Below are 27974 nucleotides of genomic sequence, written 5' to 3' on the forward strand. Positions count from 1 at the left end.
TAGATCTATTCCATGTAGTTCCCGAACAATCGGTTTTATTCCTCTCTTTATTTCTACATTTAAATACAAGCCAATTACTGGTCATACATCTCTTAAACATGTGTTGAAGTAGCTATCAAAAATACACATGTGCTTTTCTAATTGAAAATATATTTGTGCTGCTGTACTGTGACCAATAGTCTACGTTATATCAATCAGTGCCATTAGATAGTCTTGGCTTAAAATATGACGTGATATGAAAATGATTTGGCTTCATAATTACTGGCCTGGAGGTCTGTCGCAATATATTAGACCATGGCTTTATCTGTGGGTTGCAAATAAAGCTGTGTAACTGTCTACCAGTGATAGTAAAAGAGGAGAAAATGAACAGATGCCTTTTGTCCACATCATGACATTCATAAACATGGCGTACAGTACAATACACACACCACACAGGTCTCAGCTGGTTGATTGGCCTGTCATCACACAAATCACACATGCACACGCACACATGCAGTCACTGCAGGGGTTTTTTGTTCCAAGAAAGCAGCATGGGCTGGTGGTGGTGGTGGTGTTATTATGGCTGAGAGAAGGCTGTTGGTGTAAAGGAAGCTCCCCCACCCCCATTACCACCCACACACACACATATATTCACACTCTGCATTAAGCAGCACCTTCACACACACGCACGCACGCACGCGCACGCACGCACGCACGCACACACACACACACACACACACACACACACACACACACACACACACACACACACACACACACACACACACACACACACACACACACACACACACACACACACACACACACACACACACACACACACACACACACACAGACTTGTGTCTTTGTGAGGATACTGATTGATATAATGTATTCCCATACCTAAACCTTAACCATCACAACTACATTTCTAACCCTAACCCTTCCACTAACAGGAGACCAAGTCTTAACCCTCAAACAGCCCTTTGAATTATGTGGACCGGCCAAAACGTCTTCACTTTCCCAAAATTTCCACACTCCATAATGTCCAATAGTCAAACTGGTCCTCACAAAGATAGAAGTACAAATACACAGACACACAGATTGCGACTCAATGGTTAGGGGGTGAACGACGTCATAACCTAGCGTGCGGGTTGACAATGACGCCATCTTCAGGCAGGTCTTTGGCGGGCAGGTCGCCCGTGTCTCCGACTCTGTGGTCGGTGCTCTCACAGCTGCTTTGAGGCGACTCAGGAGGAGGCTGGTACAGGACGCTGGCCAACAGGAAAAAGATTATCCCCATACCCTGACAGAGAGAGGCAGAGATGATGGCAGTGAGGAGAGAACACTTGTCAGGTCCAGATAAAGTGCACAGAAAAATATTGCAGAAACACTGCACACCGATGCTCTTAATCATCACATTTCAGCAAAGAACCCAAAATAATGCCACACCGTAATGCCTGTCGGTTCCTTTTGAAGGCAGAGGCGCTGGGCGATAAGCGGAGCACAGGACAAGGTCTGTGTGCATCTCTAAAGTTCAAGATACACCTGCCAAACCTCTACAGCTCACATACTGGCCTTAATACAAGATGATCTTTTGTTCTGGAAGTGACATCATTCACATTTGGGCACCAGATATTTTAGCATTATGGGATGTTTGCAGGTGTGATGTTGCTGGGCTAGAGACACCGGTTATAGTTCATCTTTTTATGGTTTCTCAGAAACCCAGTTGAACCCGAAGAACCGTATAACCTTCATTGGACCCTGGGGTCCAATTGGGCCAACCCTGAGTCTCTACAAGCACAATACGACATTTTCTGCCAATCAAGGTCTCAAGGCAAAAAGAGTTTGGTGATGTCGCGATTTTTACCAGGAGACAAATTATCCTCCTACATAACCAACGGACCATATTATTAAATACGGTAAAAACCATTGAATTAGTGTTAAAATGTGTTGTTTCTCGGGACCTCTCGGAGAGGCTGCGAGCCGAACTGGGCAGAAACCTCTCATCTGGTTAAAATATGCAATAAAAAAAAAGGAAAAGAAAAGAGGACCATAAAAAATGGATACAAAGTTCATACTGATGCTTTTAAAGTAAAGCAGATAGCAATAAAAAGAACAAAAAATACAAAGGGCACACTTTAACAATGAATGTGAGCTGGCAGTAAATGAAATAGAGCCTGTGCACTAGCATTACCTTACAGATGATACCAGTCACAAGTGTGTTCTGGCTCATGGCTGAGTTCTGATAGAGGGAGCAGGAGCCCTGCTCGCCACACTGATCCTGCCACAGTATGCAGGAGGTGTCAATCATAGAGCCAAATATAATGGGACCGGGAATACTACCTGTGAGGGAAACAAGCAGCACGGATTGGACAGAGTGTATTGGCATCTGTGGAGAGAGAGTTTAGCACTTTGGCTGTAAATTTGACTGAAGAAAACGGGCTTACCTAACGCACGCACAACAATCCACTGGATGCCGAGTGCAAAGGATCTCTGGCTGTCTGGCACACACCTACACAGCACAGTGTTGGTCAGACATGTAAGCACACTGTACCTGTAGACTTCAGTACAATACAGTTTGTGTCTGTTCCTCCGCGTCACAGTTTGTCTGGACGGTGAATCCCTAAAGCGGTTTTCAGCTGAAGCGCCCCGGACAACGTCTGGACATTCTCTGGAGTTTGGCTGTTCACGCTTGACGAACGAGGCAGACGATTGTTCGAGTCAGCCGCGGTTCACGACAGCAGGAGAGTCTCCGGGACGTGGGCTCACTCGGACGTTCTCCGGAGGTTGTACTAGGGGGCCGGCAGGAGAAGCTCTGGAGAATGTCACCATTGTTGTTTCAGTGAAACTGAAGTTGAAATCGCTTCGGGGGCCATGGGTCAAAGCACAGACTGTAAATAAAGACGGGCGATGCGTCTCCTGATCTTTCCGCTATACAAATATTTTTTGCCAGAAAGGCCTCGATACGGGCGCCTCCAACTTGCGCTGGTGAGTCGGTTCACTAGTGTTTGTGGAGTGGAGCCGCAGTGTCGTCTCACCAATATATGTGCTTGACCAATCACGAGGCAGTTTCATCTCTCAATCATGACGTCTCACACCATTTTTACCGCATTAAATAACTATCTACAACCAAACTTAGCAGAAACCTAAACACTTGACCTTCTTTGGTTTTACATCTACTTTTTAGTTTGGTCTATGACCTACAATGCAGTCAGCCACCAGGGGGCGGTCAATCTGTTTTGGCTTCCCTTTTGGGAGCCGTCACGTCGATCCTTTATGTACATTCTATGGGTTGAACCCAGAATAAGTTCTCCTCTGTGGGTGTGAGTGTAAATGCACACGCTGAAAAGCCAAATGTAATACCCATAGGTGAGGAAGTTATATTTTCATCATCTTTGCCATCGGCACTCCTGTCTGCCTTCTTTTCATTCAACAGTTTTGTGTTTACGTGCGTCTGTGAGTCTGTCTGTCTTTGTCTGTGTGTGTTTGTTAAGAGGAGGTTTGTCGGAGAAAATATTTGCGCCAATGAACGCACCTTCACAATGCCGGCTACAACCAGAATCAACACCTTTTTTTGAATATTTCGCCGTGGCCACCTACCTGAGCGTGGCGGTGAGTGCTGGTATGCTACAGAGGAACGTGAAGAGGATGAGGATGAAGAGGAAGGAGAGGAAGGCCGGCATGTAGTGGCAGACGCTGCCACACTTCCCTGCCAGGGCGAAGCCGTCCTGTCCCCAGGACACATTACCCACCACGCAGCTGCATCCAGAGTACACCTGACAACACACATACCATGAGCAGATACACAAACACCTCCACCACACAGTGGGATAAAAGCTTTTTGTTCAGTACGTGACGCTGACGGCATGTGTTGATGTTAAATCCAACATGCAGCAAACAGTAAAAGTACTGTACTCCTAATGAAGTTAGTAATAATGCTATGTCATCAAATTACTTTTACTGGTGTATTAAAATCTGTGCAGCATATTTTGTGATGCAATGATACTGGGGGGATGTAAATAATCAGGTGTCTGTTCTTATACGAGTCAAATGACACGAGCACCGTGTGCCCTATACCTGTTTGCCAGTGGAGGGTTCAGTGTTGTTGATGGACCTGCAGCCGGCATGGCAGGGGGAGTAATACATCACGCCGTCTGCGCCGCACACAGGGTTATACAGCTCTCGGGCACAGCCACAGACGGCGTTGCAGCCCACTGTCAGATTCAGCTCCATGGAAGAGCTGCAGGCATTCAGGGGAGAAGAGACGGACACGAGAGGGGAGGTAGTGGGAAGACAGTGAGGGAGACAGATGCAAAAGATTTAAAATACAATACGGAGAGAGAGGGCAAAATAAGGAAGTCGTTAATCGGCTGGAATTTGCTCGCTGATGATTTCTAATTCACGCTCTGTGATAATAAATAGCTTCCTAAGCCACTACAGTGCAAGTTAGCATGAGAACTGAAATCCCTCTGATTTCTCTCTACATCAATGGGCTAAATGGGTTAAAGCAATGGTTGCAAATCTGTGGTCATTCCACATTGATGACTTATTCACAAAAAAAATTGTGAAAACATTAAATTAATGAAAAAATTTCTCCCTTCTCCTCGAGTAACAACCTGGTCATGATAGAATAACTTCCTTTGTAGAGGATGACGCCATGACGTCTCAGCCCGTTTTTAGAGCATCCAAGACAAAACGTAGAGACTTGAACACCTGTTGAACTTCACAGAGAGGAGAACTACCCAAATCCTCTATGGGGAATATCCACTTAACATGTACTTTGACATTTTAGCTTGGTCCATGTCCCATCTGCTAACATCGAGGAGGCAGGGTTTATGACCTATACTGCAGCCAGCCACCAGGGGGCGGTGAAGGTGTTTTGGCTTCACTTTTGGGGGAACTGTCTTTTCGGCAATCTTTATTGACCTGTACGCATTTGCAGATTTGCATGCAGTATGCTGTTGACTGGTGAAATGTGCAATGCTTGCTGATTAATGGTCTAAATTCATCTTCATTCCCACTGTTCCACTGAAATTGGACTAGAGTTAGAAACAAAGCAGCTGGGGCCAAACCGGTGTGCAGGCCCGCTAATATAAGCTAATACAACCACAGGAGCACTAATGTGTAACATTAGCATCGCTTTGTTGGCTACATCTCTTGTTTGTACAGGCTATTTGTAGGAACGGCTGCAGGAATAACGTTGCCTGTAAACTACCTAAACCTTTTTACATTGTCCTCATTCCTTTAATTTCTTAGAAGGCATCCATGTTAATAATTCATTAGGAGAAAGACTTTCACCGTATTAAACTGAAAACATATGTTTTTAAATCACTAAAACCAGATTCAAACTAACAATAGTCAAACAAGTACACCTGGTAAAGTAAAAAAATTAAGAATTAGCTCAAATTAAAGGGGCAGCAAGCGATTCTAAAGCAATATACGTTTCGTACAAATCAGTGGATATTTTCTAAAGGTCCGCTAGCTGTCGGTTCTGTGTGGCTGAAAAAAACATCACTCAAATTAAGACACATTAAGAGCATGCTAGCAGACGGCGCTACGACTCAGGGGTTTTGGCCTAGTGGAGTAAAAGTGTTTGTACTTGTCCAGTTGGTGTTGCTCCATCAGGGCGGACTGGTATGGTGTTGTGACCCCAGCCATCGGCATGTTGGGACAGTGGATGAGAAAGATGAACATGGCGAGCAGGCTGACCGTCGCACACATCATGCAGAAGTAGATGATACCGCGACAGCGCAGGTTGAGTCTCTTCACAGTGTAGCCCCCCAGAAATGTGCCACCACCTCCTGCTGGGACCACCATGTATCCTGGGGAAGAGGAGAAGAATGAAGACCCATGCTGTCAGTATTAAGAATTTAAAAGAAGAACATAGGAATTTTTTTTTAAAAAGTACGAAAGAAAATATGACATTCAGTGAATTCAGTTAAGTAAATGTAACATGAGGTTTATAAATAGATATATAAATTAATGACTGACCAACCCAAAAAATGACATCTAAATGCAACAGTTAATTATGTTCATGCACGTTTCCAAAGGTTCAGGGTTCAAAAGTTTCCATTTAGAATCCTGGATGAGACAGCCAAGCGTTTTGGGAGTGTTCTTACGTCGTTATCGGACACTTACCGAACCATGTAGCAGCCTCCGATGCGCTGAGACTGAACTGTGACTCCAAGAATTTGGGACCAAACGTGGACATGCCAGATAGAAGGGTGGCCTCAGTGGCTCCAGCTAAGCACAGGAACAGGAAAGTGGGATTCTTTAAGAGGAGAAGCACCGATCTGGAGAGAGAGAGAGGAAGAGCGAGTAAGGGGCACACGCCACCACTTTTTAATTAAACCAGTCCACTCCACTCTAATCTCAACAGCCTGGAGACTTTTCTAATGAAGTACAGATAACGGTCTGTCCAATTGGTGCACGGTTGCAGGTGAAGGCTGGCGAGCAGCGGACGAGCGCTTAGTCAGACCCCACCCACAATCCTACATCCAAAAACCCCAACATAGCGCTGGTCAAAATGCAAAACTTGAGGCCCTCAAAACGGAATCTTACAAACCATCGGGTGACGTCGCGGTGGGTTGCCACTAAGCAAACAGTTCAAAACTGCCGCTGCCGGTAAACTGGTGTCACTGACAAGGCATGTCGTGGCATTTGTGTCCTTTTGTATTTGAATGCGATAAAGGCAAGGTTGTTCGTAAACAGAAAAAAAGTTGTATTAATGAATTCAAAATGAACAGGTTTCCAGTTTACACACAGCACAGGGGCCAGAAAAGACTTCACCACAAGCAGCTTACATATGAACATTTTCAGTTATTAAACAATGATGCTTTCTACAGGTTATTGCTTTGCAGCATTAGAACAAGGCTACATGTTGCGGAAGGCATGTACAGTAAGAACTTTTCCTTAACCTGGGGAGGCCAACATTTTTTTGGGGTTGGATGTTTTAATCTGGGCTACATTTTGTACCATCAGGCGGAGATTTCCTCTCGGTGTAACGCTCTTTAATATCTCTGCGAAAACAAGTTGCAAGCTGTTAGTGCCTCACTCAAAGTTCAAGGACAGGACAGGAGAGAAAATTGCCTCGATTGCTCCGCCATCCCCCAAGATGCCGTTTTGCTAATCAAAGTGTTGATAATGTGTAACTGGAACCAGCAGATATAGATCACTGTTTTCTTTTCTCCGTGCCCATCTGTGTATCTCATGTATTTGAATTGTGAGTCCATCTGCAGATGCTGTATTAAACTTACAGAGCGATGCAGATGTTGCTCAACTGTTGTTTATAAAAACAGAGATTCCCGGTTCAGAGGCAGAGGGAACTGACAGTTCGTCAGTGGCCCGCTTATCGACATGATGTGCAGTTGCAGCAGTGGCAGTTATGGAATCGAGTGCTACCTTGGCATGTCTTTGACTGATTTGCCAAACTTAGGGTCCGATGCTGTGGTGTGGCTTCCGTCCTTGAGCTGGTGGGCCTCAGACACCCGCATGGCCATGTACTCTTGAGAGCCTGCAGGAGGAGACGGGGCAAATGAGAACGTGAGCAACAAGGTGGAAGTTCCTTTACCTGTATTTTCCATGTCGCAAATGTATCTGAAAGTGATTAAAATAAAGTATGAGCCATGCTGGCAAGGGATTCGCTTAATCTGGTTCAACATTAGCCACCCGTAAGGGACACGGTAAGAAGTGAAGCAAGTGAGCCCGCAATGAGGTTGTGATACTTTCTTCGGCGAAACCTGACATTAGTTTGGTCAATTCTGACATGGTCATTCCACCGCAATCAAGTAACAAGAGCAGATAAGACAGACTCAAACTGAAGCACGGGACGTCTGTGCAGCAACAGTATGTTTGAGCGCAGACAAACACTTCTGAGCAGGAGCTTGTTGAGAGCGAGGGTAAGCTTGAGGGAAAAACATTACAAAATCTGAACGATAAAAGGCCAAGCTCTTTGAGAAGATAGGAGAAAAACAGCATGGTTTCTTGATGGAGAGAGAGAGACACCATTGATCACAAGATTCTATTACAGAGACTTGAACACATTATTGGAAATAAAGAAACAGCACTCGAATGGTTTAAGTCTTACTCATCAGACCGATTTAAGTTTGTTAATGTCGACAACAAATCTTCCATTTCTTCCTGTTACAAGTGCTGCTCAGAGAGAGAGAGAGAGAGAGATACTGTGCAATGGAAAGGTGGAGAGGAGTGGTACCTGGTAGCTGTCGTGGGTATCCCAGGATGAGGAAAGCTACCGGCACAGCTGCTGCTCCTCCTATGAGAAATCCGATCCACCAGGCACCGACCCACAGAGGGTTATCTGGGGTCATCTCAGTCCTACCATAAGCCACGGCAACAGTGTGTGAAACATTTATATACATTATATATCATTATTTATTAATGAATCACTAATCACTGTCTACTAAATAGATTGTTCAATATTATATCACTATATTATGAAGCTCCTCTGTTAATAATTTGTTCCCTTCTACCACGCACAGCACACTCACGTCAGGTGGACCTCGGAGTAGATGTTCAGGAAGTATCCTCCCAGCAGGTAGCCGACTGCAGGACCCACAATGCTAAAAGTGTAGAAGATCCCTGGAGAGAGAGAGAGAGACCACAGAGTCAGGCCACGGGCGTGTCGGTACAGAGATTGTGTTCTTCCTGTTTCCTACGTTCCTCTTCCTTTGCTACAGGTTAAAAGAGCCCCATTGTTCTTCACGTGACTCCCAATCTGCAAAGTGCACGTCTTTTGTGAGAAATTAGGCTTGAAGTGTTTTTGGGAAATCGAAACACACAAACACACCGTACCCTGCTGCGATTTAAAAACGGCACAATTTAAGGATGTTTTGTACAAAATGACAGGGCTACCCCTTTTATCTCTGGTGATGGCAAAACAATAAGGAAGGTATACATATAAATGTATTATAAGAGCTCAATATTGAGGAGACTTCCGGTTCGCTACAGAGATCAACAGGTTCACAGTGTTCGCCGTCCCAAGACAGTCTGCCCATCCCCGGTCTCTGAAAGTGTATTTTGCTTTGAGTAATGTCGTCATCTCCCCGCAACTATGACCATAGATGCCATAGATAAGATGGCCTTGCTTGGTGCCTGAGAAGACTCATCTTCAGAGTTTCTCAGGGAGGATAGACAAAAATTCCTCAACACTATGTATCGGAGGGCAAAACAATCATGTGATCGCACTCTGTATAGTCGCTGCTGCTTGGACTCATTATATAGTTTCATCAGGGAGACATATGAGTGTGAGAGCTGTTCCACACATTCAATCAGTCCTAACAGATATGATTATGGGTCAGGTGCGGTTTGAGACAGATGTGTTGGTATTCAGGTGAACACCAGTTTGTGGGTTGAAGGACGGGGGGCCAATGCAGTGTAATTGGCCGGCAAGTATGAACAATGAATAATAAATAAAATTGCCAATATGAACTATAATGCTGGTTATCATCCTGAAAAGGGGTTGCACTCTTAAAAAGGATAAAAACCACTGACCTATAGATCAAGTGTTTGTGACACACAGTCCACTGTCTTATTGTTATTCTATAAACACCGACCTGCATAGAACATATCATCAAAACAGACAGAAGTTTATTTTCTGTTGTTGTAGCTACAGATAATTGTAATATCTGTCACCAATTGAACTTCCACTCGCAACAGCTTAAAAGACACTTGGAAATGTACAGTTATTAGAATTATCACAGCTCTTGTGATTGGAAAATTCCATTCTTTAAAATCACCATTTCCTTAAAAAAAAAAGAAAGACAAAACAGGCCTCTGCATTTTGTATTTGGTGGCAGATAGAAACCAATGCAGATGTACACACAACACTTGTAAGGAAGAGAAACAAGTGGCCACAGAAGATTAAGTAAAAGAAACATAATCAAAGTCATTATTACTGTTATTTCTACCTCAAAACATTTGCTACAAATCACAACCCAACAGAAACATGCTGTGCCAAAATGAATTACTCATGTGACTCACCTATATACACAGGTGCATAGTTGGACTGGACGTTCTCGTCCAGGTATGTGACCCCTAAGGTGTAGAGAGGTGTCGTTCCCACACCATGCAGAAACTGGCTCAGCATGAACACAAAGCGATAGTTGGACAATCCCCCGCCCTCCTGGTCCTGGCACGGGCTGGTACGGTTGGCGGAGCACATTCCTGTTTGCTCGGACAGACTGACCTGGTAGGAGGGTGTGGTGAAGTGGGGCAGGGCAAACACCAGGGAACCCAGTGCCATGATCAGCACCCCCCATCCCAGCCAGCGAGGCTTGTGCCCCGTCCCACCGAAGTAACTGACGAAGGCCAGGCAGATGCAGGCGGCGATGTCGTAGGAGCTGGCAATCAGGCCGGTCTGGTAGCTGCGCAGGTCGAATCGCTTCTCAATGGAGGTGATCACTGTGTTAATGAAGCCGTTGATCACAATGCCCTGGAGGAAAGAGGCCATACAGAGGAAGAACAGCACCCAATGAGGGGTGTTGAAAACTTGAATAGCTTTTGGTGTCAGAGACCCCCAGCCACAAAGCAGATCTAAGTCAGTGGAGTTTTGATTTACTACCACGGGAGTCTCTGTATGGGGGTTTGCTTCCACTCCATATAGCTGCCCGGGGAGTGTGGAAGCTCCAGTAAAAATATCAGGCCGAATGGGGCCACCAGCTCCGGGGCTTCTGGGGCCTGAGCCTAAGGGGCTGCCTGTCTGGGAGTCCACAGGGCTGGGCGTGTCCAGAGAGGGCCCCCCATTGCGAGGGCATTCCTCGAGGTCCAGGAGCTCCTGTTTGGAGCTGAAGGAGGAGTCGGCATTGAGCAAGACTGGCATCGCCCCTCTGAGGGCACGCTGAGGAGGATAAATGTGGGAGGTCTTCGGAATGGGGAAGACAGTGATGTGTTTTCGACCACAACGTAGAAAAAATAGTCAAAGGGGAATCAGCTGAGGCTCGAGGTGAATTCGTTGTGGTCAGGAGTCCAGAAACTATCTATTCTTGGCTGGTATCTTGTACTCCATGTGTCCACAGGGCTTCTGAAGGCTCTTCAGGTCCTTTCATTTATCTGGACACGATCGTACAGGAGGGCATTCGTCATATTCCTATGAAGAGCACAGACAGAGAAAATAAACGAGGTGGAAATCAACCATTCACTTTAAATAAGGCACTATAACTTTCAGAAGTTGCATGAATGCATATGAATCTGAATGGACTCCCGTGCCATTTAAAAAAAACAATCTTGGTAACAATGTGAACCTCACAGCGGAGCTGAGAGAATGGATTCACCCTCCTCCAGCGTGCTGGGTCTCAATCTAGCCAGGCTTTTCTAATTACACATCACAGTCCACAAAGAAACGAGTGTGAAACGTTGCACATAAACACAGGAGACTATTCTTCACTCTGCCCTCTACATGCACAGGGAGGATGTAGAGAAAGTAGAGAGCTTCAAGATCCGTGGTGTGCACATGTCGGCTGACCTCACCTGGAGCACACACACCTCCCATCAGGTGGGGAAGGCCCAGAGAGGCTTTACTTCCTCCGGAAGTTCAAACACCCTCACCTCCCTCCCCACCGTCTGACCAAATTCTGTCGGTCAGTAACAGAATAAAAATACTACCCCCCCCCAGAGACATCTACACTGGCCGACTCCAAAAGAAAGCCAGCTGCATTATAAAGGATCCGACTCACCCTGGACATCACCTGTTCTCCCCCCTGCCCTCTGGAAAAAGATACAGAACAATCAGATTTAAAACCAACAGGCAGTAAAATACACAGACCCTCCTCCCCTCCATCCTCCATCCCCTCTCTCTCAAAGACTCTAGTGCAATAAAACCCCACCCTAAGAACTGGATTATTCTTGGGGGGGAACTAATGTGATCATGATCAGATGAGGAGAAAACCAGAGGTGAGAGTATCTCAAAAGTGGAACAGGGGCCCCCTGTTAAGAATGCATTATTGTGAGGAAATACAGTTCAACAGTAAGGTTCCAGAAGTGAAAATCCAATTCATATTATCTGTCCACATTTAAAATATTAGCCATAATGTCATAACCGTTCGTGGTCGACGTCAAGCTACGAGATTGGAAAACAATGGTATTCTCACACGTGTATGTGGCGGAATGTTCAGCGCTAGATTGGGGAGATAAAAGTTGGAGAAAGCTGGAAAAAAATGTATACTCACAATAACAATATGTTTTAATGGCCTTTATCATAAATCCACTGCTTCAGTGCTTGTGTCTGACTAAGCCTGCATTATGCCAGGTAATGTTAATATCTTTCTACTAAAAACTTAATTATTAAGTCTCATTCATACAGTCCAAGAGCGAAGAAGGGTAGATGTAGTGATTATTTGTTTGATTGTAGTACCAATATATTGTTCAATTTGATAGGTTCGAAAAGACACACTTCCTGACTCTTACCCTAACTCGCTTTAAATTTTTGGAACTCTAGAATTCTAGACGTGACACATGCGCAAGAAGTGAACCAATGAACGAGCTCATTCTTATCGCGTTGTCGGCCTCAGGCATACCTCAGAAATGGTGCTCGTCTTTCCGAGTGTATAAATACACAAATGTGGTCAAGTAACTCAGTGTGTCACCTCTGTGTCTGCCATAATTCAAAATGGGATTCGGAGAGGATTCCCTACCTGTGTGGCTGTGATCCTTTGATGACATCACATTTGTATCATAATGGATGTTCGTAATTCATTTTAAAACCGCACTACTACTTCTAATCGTGCTGGGTCTCAATCTAGCCAGGCTTTTCTAATTACACATCACAGTCCACAAAGAAACGAGTGTGAAACGTTGCACACAAACACAGGGGCTTGACCGCACAACCTGCGAAAAACCTCCAATAACACACACGGGTAATGAAGCATGACAAGCAAGCCCCAGCCAGCACAAATACAGATCACAGCTTTCATTGGAATGGCCGTAAAGCAATATGCAGATCGAACTGTTGTATGACAAAATCCCATTTGATTCACTAGTGCAGCTTGAGATGCAACTTCCACATTTCTACTGGGACACATCCTTATTATAAAGCAACTTTTAAGTTATCCTCCCCCGTGTATTTATAGTTACGCCACAAACGTACATTACTGAACTTTGAACGAAATGTGCTGAGCCAAAGTGGATTAAGGCACTCCCCTACTAAATTCTCCACTCCCAGACAAACTGAGGTTGCATAAGCCAAAAGTAATAATAATAAGTGTATCTAACCATACTTCTAAAGTAGCTCCTCATTGTACTTCACTACTTTTCTCTTAAATAATATTTCTGAAGCTTTTCCGTTAGATTGAATTAAATTCATTCACAGCAGCGTTCTGGCCATAAAAATAAAAATAAGATAATATCATATGTAAGTTTGCCATGAACAAAAAAGCAAACAAACAACGAAAATTGATTAATAAATTCAAATTTACATGAGGAAAATAATATTATTTACCCTCCTACCTCCATTCCCGCTTGTGTTAATCAACAGTTCGGGTGAGAGCGTTATATCCATGCTTCGTCCTGAGACTGTCTCTCAAAGCCTCTTATAGGGCAGCACTGACGCAGCACGTCAGCACATCCACACGCCCCCCCAGTCGAGCCGCGCAGAAGGGCTGGTGGAAGGAGAGAGATCCAACAATCCACCCGACAAATAACTAATAGCTCACTGATTATGGAGCTTTGCTGCCTCCCACTGGATGTGAACTGCATGAGTTTGCACACTTGGACTTCTGTCTTTCTACACTAAATACACTAAAACACAACAAAGTGTGAGCCTGTGTGTGAATGAGAGAGGGGGACTTGTATCTATAGACGAATCATAGGAACAATTAAGCCTGTTTGCTGAATTTGTAAAACGTAAAGTAACATCAGCCGTGAACCATGGGGTGAGGCAGTGAAGGCATCGCGAATGAGTGGATAATTAAAAGGCTGCAATATACTTGAGGATATGTTACATGCCATGACAGCAGATTAAGGGGAAGCCCTAAAAAACAAACTGCAATTTTTGGCACTGAAACTAAAGCGCGGACGTCACTTAGTACGATCGCAAAGGTGTTCGCTGTACAACATGCACTCGACATCCTTGTCACCTGCCTGTTCACCACCCTCCCCTCTGGCAGGGTTAGAGTCATTATGTCACTGATCAACCGTCTAAAAAGCAGCTTCTTCCCTAGAGATGTGGACATTTGGTAAATTGACGACGTCTATTTAGCTGCTTTTCCAGTCTTGCTGGAAGTCACATTAACCCATTCACACACACACATCCCCACAGCACTTTTTCTATCACTCGTCATCATCCCAGTACCAAAGAAAAGCACAGTGAACTGCCTTAATGACTATCACCCAGTTGCTCTAACTCCCATCAATCACCAAATGTTTTGAGAGACTCATCCTCTCTCACATTAAACCTGCCATCCCTGCTGACCTGGACCAACACCAGTTTGCATATCGGGCAAACAGGTCGACAGAGGATGCATTCTTCACAGCTCTCCACGCAGCCCTTACACACCGGATCAGGTAAACACCTATGTAAGAGTGCTGCTCGTGGATTTCAGCTCAGTCTTTAACGCAGTTATTCCCCACAAACTGGTGCACAAATTGAGCAACCAGGGCTTAGGCAGTTCACTGTGCACGTGGATACTGGACTCCCTGAGCAACAGGGGGGGACTAATGTGATCATGATCAGATGAGGAGAAAACCAGAGGTGAGAGTATCTCAAAAGTTGAACAGGGGCCCCCTGTTAAAAGTGCATTATTGTGAGGAAATAGAGTTCAACAGTAAGGTTCCAGAAGTGAAAATCCAATTCATATTATCTGTCCACATTTAAAACATTAGCCATAATATCATAACGTGGTTGACGTCAAGCTACTAGATTATATGACATATTTAATTTGGTAACCCATTAAATTAAACATAAAAACATTTGAATTGGATTTCATGCTCTGGCTCCCCTAACAAACCTTATTATTGCTACTTATCACAAGCAATCATAACAAACATACAGGGAAACACTATTTATGTGTAGCCTATTACCCCTATTATATAGTGCTTTAATCCGGTTATCTTCATTCACAATAATGAATACTTTAGGTAGGGTTATCTGAGTTACTGTATTCACCTTAAATGAACTGTCACCTGACTGTAATTAGTACACTGAAATACTTAAAACAATGATATTCTGCACAGAAAAAAAATGATCACTTTGTCAACAATCACTAATATCAGCAGTGCTTAAATAACATCACACAGCTATACCTGTTTTAGAAATACTAATCTCCTTCACTTTAAAAAATTTAAAATAAACAGAAATTAAATAATATTCAGTCTTTTTATTTAGTCCTCTTTCTAACCAAGTTACCAGTATGACTAACTTGCAGATCACCTGTAACTCAAATACAAACAGTGGGCCCACATTGCAGCACATCGATGAGGAGCTCTTCCGTGAGTCACTGCTTCAGCGTGTCAAAAGGTCAGTTCATGATGCTAATGAGCCTTTAACAGGAAATACTTCTGGCTGTGTGTTTCTGCTTCAATCGGGAGTATTTCCTTTTTCTATTTGTCGTTTTGCACTTCAGGGCCACTGCATGGACCAGCTGATGGAGCTGGCTGGAGTCAGCTGTGCCACAGCCATCACACGGGTGACATCTCAAGACTCTTATTTCGAAAGAAAAAGGACTGTGTTTAATTTAAAGAAGCACGCTAAGTCAATAAATCGATTAGTCGATCAACAGAAAATTAATCAGCAACTTTTTTTTGAGCAAAAATACCAAAACACCTGCAGGTCCCAACTTCTGAAAGGTGATGACTTGATGTTTCTCATACATGTTATTGAGTATAATTTTTCGGCATCCTATTAATATTCCAGGCTTAAAACTCTTTATATAAGTCACTGTTGGGCGGTCACTGTTGAACTCCACAACCTCCAGTCTTACCGTTTGTTTTTCTATCAGTAATGGCTTTTGAATCAAACAAATCCATGAATGGAAAAGTTCTCACCGGCTTTTTCTTTTCTTATTTCATTGCTATCTAATTTGATATCTTGCCTTTTAATGTCTGTTTTCAAAGTGTCTTTTATGTTCACAGAAGAAAACTATTTGCCTTGGACTGCGTCTTTCTTCCTCTGTTGTACACAAAGGCTTTTGAAGCACTGAGGGGAAGTCTCATGTGGTCAACACATCTAAAAAACAACCGCCTTTGATGATGTCTCAAACTATCGATCTTACTCAAGGACCGCAGTGTTTGCACACACTGGTATTAGATGTCACAACAAGAGGGTGAAATCTCTTTTAAAGAAAATTGTATTTTCTGTAGCACAATATCCATCCGCTAAAACTGCGCAAGGCTAAGAGTTACAGAAGAGTGGAGCTGCGGTTCATTGAATCAGTTGTGAGAACATGTTACCCTGTATTTGTACTGATGTAATTCCAAGAAATAGCTCTTTGAACCTCAAATTTGAAAAGCATACATCCCTAAATAAAGCCACAGTGCCATTTTACATTTGGCCTCATTGACCCTGGGCACATTTTGAGGCTAATGATGTTTGACCACTGTTTGGAGAGAAATGATAATCACAGTCTTACACAGATCAATTAGTCTCCCTCTGTTATTGTCTGCTTTGTTCATGTGATTCTGCTCTTGTGAATGTGGTTTTGTGGCTAATTTTTCAGTACAAGAGTACAGAGATGTTTGGTCACCCGGCGAGCTACCAGTTTGGGGGCCACCTAGAAGATGCCCTAGGAGATACCGTGGTGCTACGCCATCTAACAAACGAAAATACTGCAGTTGATCAAAGTTGAAGACGTCTGCATGGGATGTGTCATGGGGAGAAAAAAAATCGAGACCACCGAAATTGAAGTCATCATTGATTAAAGGTGACATATTGTGCTAATATTCAGTTTCATACTTTTAATTCGGGTTACCACTTGAAAAGGCTCTAATGTTCAGAAAAGGCAAGTGTTCTCATACTGCCCATTCCTGCAGCTCCTCTTTTCACCCTCTGTCTAAAACGCCTTCTTTTAGCCCCCCACTCCTGATAAACCCCAGTCTGCTCTGATTGGCCAGCTGGCTCAGTTTGTTGTGAATGGTCAACCGATTTCAAAATGTGTAGGAAATGTCACGCCCCTTCACCAGAAAAGTGGAGATTCTCATTTTTCAACTTTTACATCTACTGTTAGCATTGGTACTGTTGTGTTTGAAGACACTTTATTCTGGATCATTTTCACACTCAACTTAAATTACATCGTAAACACTGCATTTTTATGGTAAATGTGGAGGAGAGTGGTTAGGGAGTGGTTGCGTACACTGCTTTTGCCATGATTTATCACTCACTCACTGGTGAATTTTCACATTACTTTAAAATTGATATTGATGAAAATGTCGTAGAGAAAAAAATGTTATGCACTAAGCCCACAAGGCAAATGCAATGTTAGGATTTACACTTATCTATTGGAAAGGGAAGCCTGCTTTGCCTTTTAAAAACTTAAAGACAAGTGTGAAAGTAGGACCACTATTGAAAAACTGAGTGAAGCAGGGAGAAATAGTGATGGAAGGGAAATCATTTCAACCAGGCTAACAGACTTATCCTCATTCGTGGGCTCCAGACTGTTACTGAATGCAGCTCATCTTAGTCGTACAGTGTTTGACTTCAGTCATACCAGGGGGAAAAAGGAGACAGCCCAAACTGATGCTCCTTACGTCAACTGATCCGTCTTCCTTTCTGTTTATTAACTGTATGTTTCCTTGCAGCTATATCCAGTACTAGCTGTGACACTGTTTGCTACAGTTGTGTTTATATTAACAGTGGAGGTGTGAAAATGTTGTAATTTTACTTAAAAGGGCAGTAAGCCAATCCAATTTGCAAAACACGTTTTGTAAAAATCAGCAAAACTTTCCTCACGGTCCGCTGGCTGTTGGTTCTGTGAGTGCGGCGAAAAAAAATATCTTGGTTTTCCCGCTTAGCCCCAGGCTCTGTAAATTGACAAAAAAACAAATGGCTGACATTATGAGACGTGCTATCAGGTGGTGCTGCACCTCAGGGCTTTTGGCCTAGTGGTTAGCTCGTCGGCCTCCCATACCCATGGTCACGGGTTTGCGGCCTGGCCAGAGCTGTGATATCACAATAACAACTAAAAGACAGACGAGCTCTCTCCAAAATTGCTTACTGCCCCTTTAACTGTAGTAAATTACAAATATGCGTTATCTGACTTGATTGATTGGCTTTATTACCACAAAGACCAGCGGCACTCTGTCAGAACTAGCAAGGCAAGTCAGTTTATGACCAGTTGAAGATAAAAACATGCTGAATATACGGAAATGGAAGTGATATCCCTGCTTAGGCCCAGGACTAACCGCCTGCGTTGCATGTCCGTGGCGGTTGCGACATGGGCGTCACTTGCTAAAGGTGGTGGGGACACACATTTTTAACAAATTGTACTTTTAAAAAGTAGTTGGGACATGTCCCCAGCATCCCCAGCGTAAATGACACCTATGGTTGCTAAACATATTGGATTTCATGCACACACACTGGCTGCTGCATCTACACTTTCAGTGTCTCCTCAATGTACTACTCATGAAGCCGCTCGTCAATGATAATTATTACTATTGATGGCCATGGGTAAACTCAATATAAAACCAAAGGGCTGGCAGTCGCAGCACGGCAGCAGTCACACTGGCAGTATTGACACGCACACTGGTGCAAACCGCAGCTGTTCAGTGAGGCAGCTGCCAGATGCAGGTGCTTCATCTCAGAACAGTGGTTCGATGGATTAAGGATATGCTATTGCCTGTTTGCATCCATCTTGTAATGTGCTGCTTACTACTTGCGTCAGTTGGCTATTGTGTCTCGAAGCTGGGTGGACCACCATATCCTTTCTGTCATTTTTTGTGTGTGGCCATGACCTGTTGACAAAGTCTTGGAACATGTCAAGCAGAGGGAAGGCCAGCATTTTTTTTGTCATTTGCCAATGTGCGTTGTGCTTAATACGGGGATCTTTGACGGGCAACAATAGCCACAGGTATCAGGATGCCAATAAATGATTTCAATTTTCATCATATTCTTGAGGGCCATACTAAATTACAGAACACATACATACATCACACTAACCTCTCCAATAAAATGGCCGGAACTGCTTCTTGGTGGGGAGGTGTTTAAAAGGTGTGTTGAAATGAATCTTTTCTGCGATGCGGACGTGGACGACGGACCATCATCGATTATAGACTACTGCCGTTACTTGTTGATTTTTCCGTCTGGACAAAAAAGAATTTTGAATAACTTCCTGGTAGTAGTAACGCCTGCCAAGGAAATAGCGGACCAAGAATTGATGCTGTAACCGAGCGTTTATTGTTACGCCTGTACTGTCGGTCATCAGACCGTAGTATGAACCAGCGTGATCAGGGTTGCCAACTTTATCACGATCAAATATGGGACAAAAGGTAGCCTGCCGGGGTATGGTTTTGTGTGAATATACAGTGTATTGTTTTAGGCCATTTGTCATAATGATAGCTAATCTCTGAAATAAATATTAATACATAACTCTCATGCCTTGGTGACATACGGTACGTTTAATAATAGTTTGTTAATTTACAGCAGGTATATCCAGAGCAAAGGTTTCGCCCTAGGCAAGATTTTTGATCGGCGCCCCCCACCACCAAGGTGTTTACAGTACATACTTGGTTACTATTTTGCTGAGGCAACCCAAAAACAGACTCCAAATAAAATGTAATATAACATACAGTAAATAAAATAGCTTACACGACATTGCTGTTTGCCAAATGTCCTTTTTTAGAGCACTTATAATATTAAAATTCATATATATCTGACTGCTTTTATTCATTGACGTAAACTTAGCCATGATGTGCAGTAATATCAAAAATGGAGGATGCATCGTGATGCATCGTGATATCGAATCGAAGACAGGATAATCCTAATGGCATCATGAGATCAGTGAAGATTCACACCCCTAGTGTTTAATGTCGCATGGTAGTGTTGATGATATTACTGTATATGTTCATGGTTTTCTAGGTTTGGGTCTTGTGCGGAACAAAGTCTTTGCAACAGTCAGTTTTGGAAAGAATTGGTAACAGCAGTATGTTGTCCCACTGAAAACTTCAGTGCAGGTCTAAATAGCACTTATAGTTTAAAAGGACTTGAGCAGAGGTCGCTAGCCTGTAGCGAGGTCTGAGATTGTTCTTGCTTATTTACTTTGTGTTGTAGGTTGTTATGCAAACATGTTCAGTAGTTCATATCTACTTTTCATGCACTTTTTGTTGTTTTGCTGTCCTTCATTCTAAAACATAAAAATTCCGACAGAGCATATTATTTTATTATGTTTTATTTATTCAAGTGCAGCTAAATATAGTCATCTGCAACATTCACTGGTTATTAAAATGCATATGATGAGGGCAACCAGATAACCAAACGGTTAAGGTGTGTACATCATGGACATACATACCTTCAAGCATAAGGTCTGCAGTTTGATTCTCAGCCAGTGGACCATTTAATGCAGGTCATGTTTTATACACCTCTTATATAATTATCAATATTAAAAATATATTGTTAAAATACATATTATGTAGATGTTTGGTTTTCGGTTTTGTCTTTTGGAGCTGGGTTTCAATATAAAATGGTAGCGTTTACTGTATGAGTATGAGGCTAGTCTAGTACAACACGAAAACTAGGACCTGATAAGTAACAGAACAGAATTAACACCTTTCTGACAGACGGTGTAGACAAATATAAGGGAACTTGTGCAATACATTGCCAGTATGCCAGTTCCTTTACTGAAGTTCCTGTCTGTTGATTTTTGCAAGTTCTAGTCAACACTCATCTTACAGTGTCCCTCCGGGGCCTAACTGTCACAGTGGAGAATTGATGGCGTGGGTGAAAGTAGGCACTGACCCAATAATTCTCTTATGCTTGGCTGCAGCTTGGAGAGCACACATCAACTAGCCCCACAGGCAACAGACAACGCTGCTCATTTACCACACACCTTTCTGACAATGAAGCATCTCTATTGTCAGCACTGCTGTTCCTGAGACAAGACTGAAAGCACCACTGTGCAGTAATACTCAGAGCTGTTTGTGTAGCTGTAGACTGCTAGGTCTATTTTCCTGAAAGTTTATCACATCATGATACAGATAAAAGATACAATTACAAATGGCTGCCTAAATGTATATTCAATCTATTCTTATGATGTGATATTCCTTATTCTGGCAAAAGGAAACAATTAAAATAGTGGGATGAAAAAGCCCAATTTGTATTGTATTTCCTTGTATTTTTTGATATGCATTAGACAAACAAAGCGGCTGTATCTATTTGGATGTATTTGTGATGACCACAGCCATGTGTGGTATTGTTGCTCAAACACTTACCGGACCAGTTTGCTGCCCACATAGTTGTTTTCATTCATTTCTCATCTGCCTAGATTGTCACGCAATATTTAGTTGTCTAAGTCTGCTATATTAATCCTTTGATTCTATATGTGTTCCAGTTACCGTGCACATGGCAGGTCTCTTCCTGGTTCTGCTAAAGGAGCGGCTGAGGGCTGAGGAACCTTAAATGCTGGAACCAGCTGATTGGGCTAAACCATATGCTGCCATATCATGGGGGGTATTTGAGTGCATTTATTTGGGTTTATTTAGTTTTGCTTTGTTTCTGTTGTAGTTGGTGTCCACATTGTCTTCCCCTTGTGTATTATTTGTTCCCTTATATGTCATTGTGGAACCACCATTTCAGTTAATTAATCCATTAATTGAAATGGTAACAGACACACTCTGACCTTACTCATGACAAGATACAAGTGACTCAAAGTGAAAAAATAGCTTCAGGTTATGAGCAATAGTTAAAAAAAAAACTAAAAAAACATGGTTCAGTCAAAGGTTATTTGCTTTCTAGGCCTTAAAGGGATAGTTCAGTGATTTTGAATTGGGTTTGTATGAGTTTCCTATGCAAAGTTTATATGTTACCTTATGAAGATGGTGATCAGTGATGTAATTTTACGGAGTTTGGAGAACTGGAAGTAGCGAAAGTCGGAGTTCTACTGTTGCAATGGTCTTTTTTGCCACATTTTTCAATGCTTACCTAAAAAAAACCCTGCTTCAGTTTTGGTTTTTTTGCACCTTTCTTTCAAGCGTTCTGCAGCCATTATTTCCTACACCAACTCGCGCCAGTGCAGAGATTTTTAACTAGACCTTTAACATAAAAACCCAAAGTAGGGAGAAACTGCTAGCCAGACTCATTTGACCATAAGTGGCAAATCCACCTCTCAAGTTCACCAATTAACTTGTTGTATTTTGTTTGTTTCATCTGTTTAATCATCTTTAATCTAAGCTGAAAGTAAGTAGGTTTAAAGCTCCGTGTTTCCAGCTGTAATGGAGCTCGAGATTGGCCTTTTACATCACTGTGACCACGTCCACACAAACTAGACACGCTGGCTTGTCTTTTACTTAAACAAAAAAGATGTCTTTTCTCCAATTCTCTTAAAATAAGGCTGGAGGCTCTTCATAACGAATACCATTAATTTCACTGAAACAATGATTGAAGACTGGGGGGAGGTAAAACAGTGCACAGACACAAAAATCTACGAAATGAAATGTTCTATGCATCTGACAAAGACAAACTCTCATACATACACAACCTCCTGCCCTACATCCCACAGACACGCCAGCACGTGACCTTGCAGCCTCCTGTTCGTGGGGAAATCAACTGGAAGAAATGACCTAGAGAGCCAAGCAATGGGGGTTTGATGGGGCTTTGATTCAAGATATGTTAGCATAGTCTAGGCAACAACTTGCTCAAATGTAATTACACATGTTCATGTGAGATGAAACCTAAAAAAGCCGCCACCGGTGCCCGGTGTATTCTGCCTGCACTGCCTGCACTGCATGCACTGGCTGCAGCTGCATTTTGCCTCAGCAATGCCTCTTTCTTTCAAGGAAGGGTAAGATAAGATAAGATAAGATAAGATATACCGTTATTCGACCCACAATAGGGAAATTCGGGCATTACAGCAGCAAAGTGGACAGAAGAATATATAAGAAATTTACAAAAAAGGGTGGAGGGTAAGTGACTGCAGGAGGGAAAACTGTATGAACATGTGTATTGCTAATAATAAGATTGGAGAAAGAATACCAGTGTGTCACCTGTAGAGATGTAACGTATGGAAATTTAACATCACGGTTATAGTGTCCAAAATTATCAGTATTATCATGGTACTTTCCAACATTACCACCATGAAACAATCAGATTTCTAAATGAAACAAAACTGTTTCATTTCTCTGATTCAATTATCTGTCCTCACTGACGCCGCTCCCTCTCTGCATTCACTGTGTAGGTCGCTCGACCACCATCTTTCTCTCTAGGGCAGATGAGAATGAGCTTGATAGTAAATAAAAAAAAGAACGGCTCCCAAACGCGACTCGGATCCCTTCGTTCTTCCTAAAGAGCCCCCTGCATGTTCTGCAGACAGGATAGCCACCTTCTATCAACCGTCCCTTAGCATCTTTGGAAATGGCAAAATATGCCCATACATCTGGTGCGCTGTGACCACCTTCCGCCACGCTCAACAGACCCACGTTGCCGGCGCGCCTGCGTCTGGGAGAGCTGTTAAGTTGAGTGACAGTCGCGGAGCTGCTGTATCAGACAGATGAATATTCCCAGCACATTAGAAACGTAACGTAATAATACGTTTATTACTGGTTAACCAGAACGTGTGTTGGTGATGTGAAGTAAAACCAACTGTTGTGTTTCTTTTCAGGGAGCAGACGGCTTACTTCATACAACTGGACTGCTTTAAAGAAAGGAGAAGAAAAACTGTTCAATAAACAATAGCCTGATATTAATTTCTGTCTTTTTCACCCTTGCAATTTTCTCATCCTGTGCAATATATCTATGTGTGGTAGTGTATATGAATACATGTAGAAGTGTGTGTGTATATACATATTTATTCTGATTATTGTTTTACGGCACATCCATACAACACTGTATTTATTAGTCATGTTTTTAGACAGACAACTGCACATTTTAGCCTCTTTTCCAATATTAATGTATTTAGCTTCTTAGGCTTTATAGCTCTTTTGCTATATTTTATTATCCACCTCTTCCCTGATGCCTTTGACTCTTAATTGCTGCTGCTGTAACAAGTGGATTTCTCCGGTGTGAAATTCATAAAGTCTCATCTGGCTCTAATGGTCCCTGTCAGTGTTTTAATATTGTACGTACATTTTATTTAAATAATATTATTTATACATTCATGAGCATGTTGCAATTTACTGGTGCTGGTGTTTAGAAGTTTGGTTGACTTTAACTACTTTCTACTATGTTGGTACTTAGGGTTATGCAGCAATGCAACATATTCTATAAAATCATCATATCAAGCTTTCAGTGGACATGAAAGGTAAGAAAAATTGTAATCTGAGTACATTTGCCTCAGATGTAGTGGAATAGAAGTTTAACTTTGCATTTAATGGAAAATACTTATGTAAAAGTACCTTGAATGTATATTAAAATATTAGATTAGAATTAGAATTATATCAGGAAAATGAAATGAAATAAACCACACATTAATAAACCGTTTAATATATTATAAATATATTATTATAAAGATTAAGCAGTATTATTGCCATGCTCTCCTAACAAGGATAAATGTAATACCTAATCAAGTCAGTTGGTGGCGATAATGCGACTCACCAGTGAAACAGGAAGAAGAAGTAACCAATGGTTCTATATATGTTCAGTAAGTTACAAGTGGTGTGTGGTACGATGAGCTCTCTAAACATCTAAATAAGGACAGTATTTAAAGATCTATTATTTTTGTTTTCAGAATATTCCTGTGGGGTGGTGGTAGGGCTAGTTCAGTCACATTTGTATCAACAACCAACAGCGGTGGTGTTGAGGAATTTCTGTGGAGTTGAAGGCTGTCTCCGGGTGGCGTAGTTGCGGAATTTGTGCAAGACAAAATACAGAGTGTTACTCTGGAGATAGCTATTCTGTTTGTGAGACGACGACATTACTGTGACAGAGCTAAATACACCTTCAGACACCAGAGATAGGCAGATTTTCTTGGGACGCCATACCTCTGTGAACCTGCTGATCTGTGTAGCGAACCAGAAGTCTCCTCAATATTGAGCTCTTATAATAAATACTTCTGCTTAAGACATCCACTGTGTCCGTCTTCCTGAATCAGCATCAACTCAATCAACTTTTTCAATCCCAGGTAGCACTCTAAATGTTGACGTATTTTGTACAATACAATGATAATTAAGGCATTCTATTTCATTCGAATCATAATCTGCAGGATAAGCATTGGCTTCCTTCACTTATTCAGTGGCTGTAATAAACATTTATTTTGGAGGTCTAACTCAAATTCAGTCACCTTTTGACAGTCAGTAGCTCTCATACAAGGCCAAACATTCCCTTTATGAAATCACATTCAAATCCAATAGATACAGTTTTTCATTTGGATCCGCAGCTATTTGAACTCACTCAGAGATATCAGTCCACTAAATACAGGTATGCATGATTTTCTTCGCTACAAGATCAGTGTACTATTCCTTGGAAAAAGGAACATGAAGGCCACCCTTCCAACAAATTTCATGGAAATCCAATAGTTATTGACCAATCATACTGACAAACTAACTAATCAACCAGCAAACATAACCTCCTTGGTGGAGGTAACCGATGGGGCTGGGGACGGACTCTCGATTTTATAAAGTGACGGATGAGGCTAATGAAAGAGTTTTGAGCTGGCTGGTTTTATTGCAGAAGACAGAGGACGCCGCTTCGGCAGATAAAAAGGAAATCAAATGGCTTGTAAGTTGCATTTTCCCTAATGCCACTTTAGCGCACAACACCGCATGTGGAGCATTGGCGACCCCTCTATCCTGCTCTTGAACCATCTGTTTCTGTGAACTGGGTCAGAAAATATCTTCATTCAGTTCTACACTATGCGATGTTCCACACTGGACACACCTTGTTATTGTACATTATGCATCACATTACAAGATTGTAATCCGAGTTAAACAACCACCACAAGAGACGTATCTCATATCATATACTTTTATGTTGTATACTTTTCGATGCACGCCTGCATATTCACATGCAAATGTCACAACAGTGAGGTCACTGTTTTACCACAGACACTGTGAAGTGAGTCATGGGACAGTTTATAGCATCAGGTTATGAGTAATAGGAAAAAAAAAAAAACATGGTTCAGTCAAAGTGAAACTAAGGGGATTAGTCACATTTTAGTTTAGCTTCCCAGCTCGGAGCTGGGTAAGAAGTTTGCTACCACCCTGGCCTGACTCATTTGTCCACAGGCAAAATCCTCATTTAAACCTCTCCTAGATAGGATCTGTAACAATGATCATGTCATTCAATCCAACTAGGGCTGCAACTAACGATTATTTTCATAATCGATTAATCTGTCCATTACTTTCTCGATTAATCGATCAGTTGTTTGGTCCATAAAATGTCGTAAAATGGTGAAAAAAAATGCCGATTGTGTTTCCAAAACCACCAACATGATGTTTTGTTTTCTCCACACGCCACATATATACCGTTGACTGTCACAGAGGAGCAAAGAAACCAGAAAATATTCACATTTATGAAGCTGAAATCAGAGAATCTTGACTCTTGACTACTGAATTCAGTAGTCGATTATGAATCGATCAATCGAGTTACTGTTGCAGCTCTAAATCCAACAGTCGCACATGTGAAAGTCGGTTATGACTTCAAGCTCAAACAACTGATGATGCCTGGTGTGCTGTTCAACTCGTGGTCAAACATATGACAGTAACAGTTACTGCTCAAACCGGGAACCCCCCCCCCCCCCCTGAACTTTCTGTGGATGGCCCCTGGCGGCCTGCTGCAGGTGCAGGTGTGGGAGTCCAGCCACATGCGTCATGCAACTGCATAGAGGACGTGCAGGAAGCTGATGCGAGGCTGATGCCTGTCGTTGAGGAAACACGACAAAAAACGAACAAGAAGACCCGCAGGACGCCATAACTAGGGCTCGTCCCGCCTCTTGTCACGGTAGCAACCCGGCCCGTTTGGGAACCCTCCGCTGTCACGCAGGGAGCGAGGGAGGCACACTGCGGGCGGCCCCGGATGGCCGAGGACGATCGATCGACCAATCGATCGACCAATGGACGCGGGGAGAACAATGCTGTTGCAAAGGCACGTGGAAGGGACATGGCTGAGAGGGGGGCTAAGATTTCCACCTGTCAGGTTACAAGAACATATTCCATATTCCATATACCCGAAAGCCCGTCCTCATTATAGACCACTCATATGGACCACCGAAGCCCATGGATCGCGGCATTTGCCTGAGCGCAGTCGCGTAGTGTGGATTAGAGAAAGCGCCATGGGACGGATTCATGCGTCCAGATGCTGCCGATGAACAAGCCCTTTGTCTCTCTGAGCCACACCCGCGTCACAAAGACACCGGCAGTGTGCGATCGCTAAAGGTGTTGCAGAGGAACCACCGGAGCTGTGCACATGTGGACATCCACGCCCGCTGATGCTGAGCGCATCCTCCTCCCAGGTCGCCATCGCCGTCGACGCGGAGTCGACCGACTTACCCCGACACGCATGCTGCTGGTCCGACTCTTCCCATGCTGCTGTTGTGCTGTTCGTGTCGTGCGCCAGTGGAAAGGCTTGAACAAAACGTGTTGCATCGATTGGAACGCTGCCGGTTGGCGCCCTTCTCTCGTGGCGAGGAGCTGGTTGTAACGTAGTCTGCGCTGTGTGCTCTTCTGTATGGAGGGTGATCAGTGTCACTGCAGAGGACTGCGCTTCTGGCGTCAGACATGAAAATACACAATGCACACACTCACACACGTTAGGCTCACAACAGATCTTAATCATGTACTAAACATAACACAGAGTTGTGAGTCGCCATGTTTGCTACATCCTGTTGAATACGGTTGAACAAAACGGTCCAGAGTACGACCCGTTCTAGTGGAATTTTTCAGCGCTGCCGGAAACCGGAAATGGAATC

At 43.0% G+C, this 27974-nt stretch overlaps 1 protein-coding gene across 6 annotated transcripts; it reads right to left on the reverse strand.

The window, feature by feature from the left end:
• Nucleotides 1–724: 724 nt before the first annotated feature.
• Nucleotides 725–27867, reverse strand: slco4a1 (solute carrier organic anion transporter family, member 4A1). Of its 6 annotated transcripts, XM_035645688.2 has the most exons (13): nucleotides 13441–13558; nucleotides 11673–11703; nucleotides 9982–11086; nucleotides 8490–8580; nucleotides 8195–8316; nucleotides 7384–7495; nucleotides 6121–6275; nucleotides 5582–5804; nucleotides 4060–4222; nucleotides 3583–3758; nucleotides 2430–2494; nucleotides 2177–2325; nucleotides 725–1285 (listed from the first exon to the last, which is right to left on the reverse strand). In XM_035645688.2, exons 3-13 carry the CDS (start codon nucleotides 10817–10819, stop codon nucleotides 1115–1117), a joined length of 2265 nt encoding a protein of 754 aa, XP_035501581.1. In that variant the 5' UTR covers nucleotides 10820–11086; nucleotides 11673–11703; nucleotides 13441–13558; the 3' UTR covers nucleotides 725–1114. The 6 variants fall into 6 exon arrangements, with proteins under 6 accessions (XP_035501581.1, XP_035501578.1, XP_035501577.1 ...); XM_035645685.2 differs by lacking the exons at nucleotides 11673–11703; nucleotides 13441–13558 and adding an exon at nucleotides 27556–27867; XM_035645684.2 differs by lacking the exons at nucleotides 11673–11703; nucleotides 13441–13558 and adding an exon at nucleotides 21349–21515.
• Between the last annotated feature and the right edge of the window lie 107 nt (nucleotides 27868–27974).

The sequence above is a fragment of the Scophthalmus maximus genome, chromosome 3 (assembly GCF_022379125.1).
Source record: "Scophthalmus maximus strain ysfricsl-2021 chromosome 3, ASM2237912v1, whole genome shotgun sequence".
Taxonomy (NCBI): Eukaryota; Metazoa; Chordata; class Actinopteri; order Pleuronectiformes; family Scophthalmidae; genus Scophthalmus; species Scophthalmus maximus.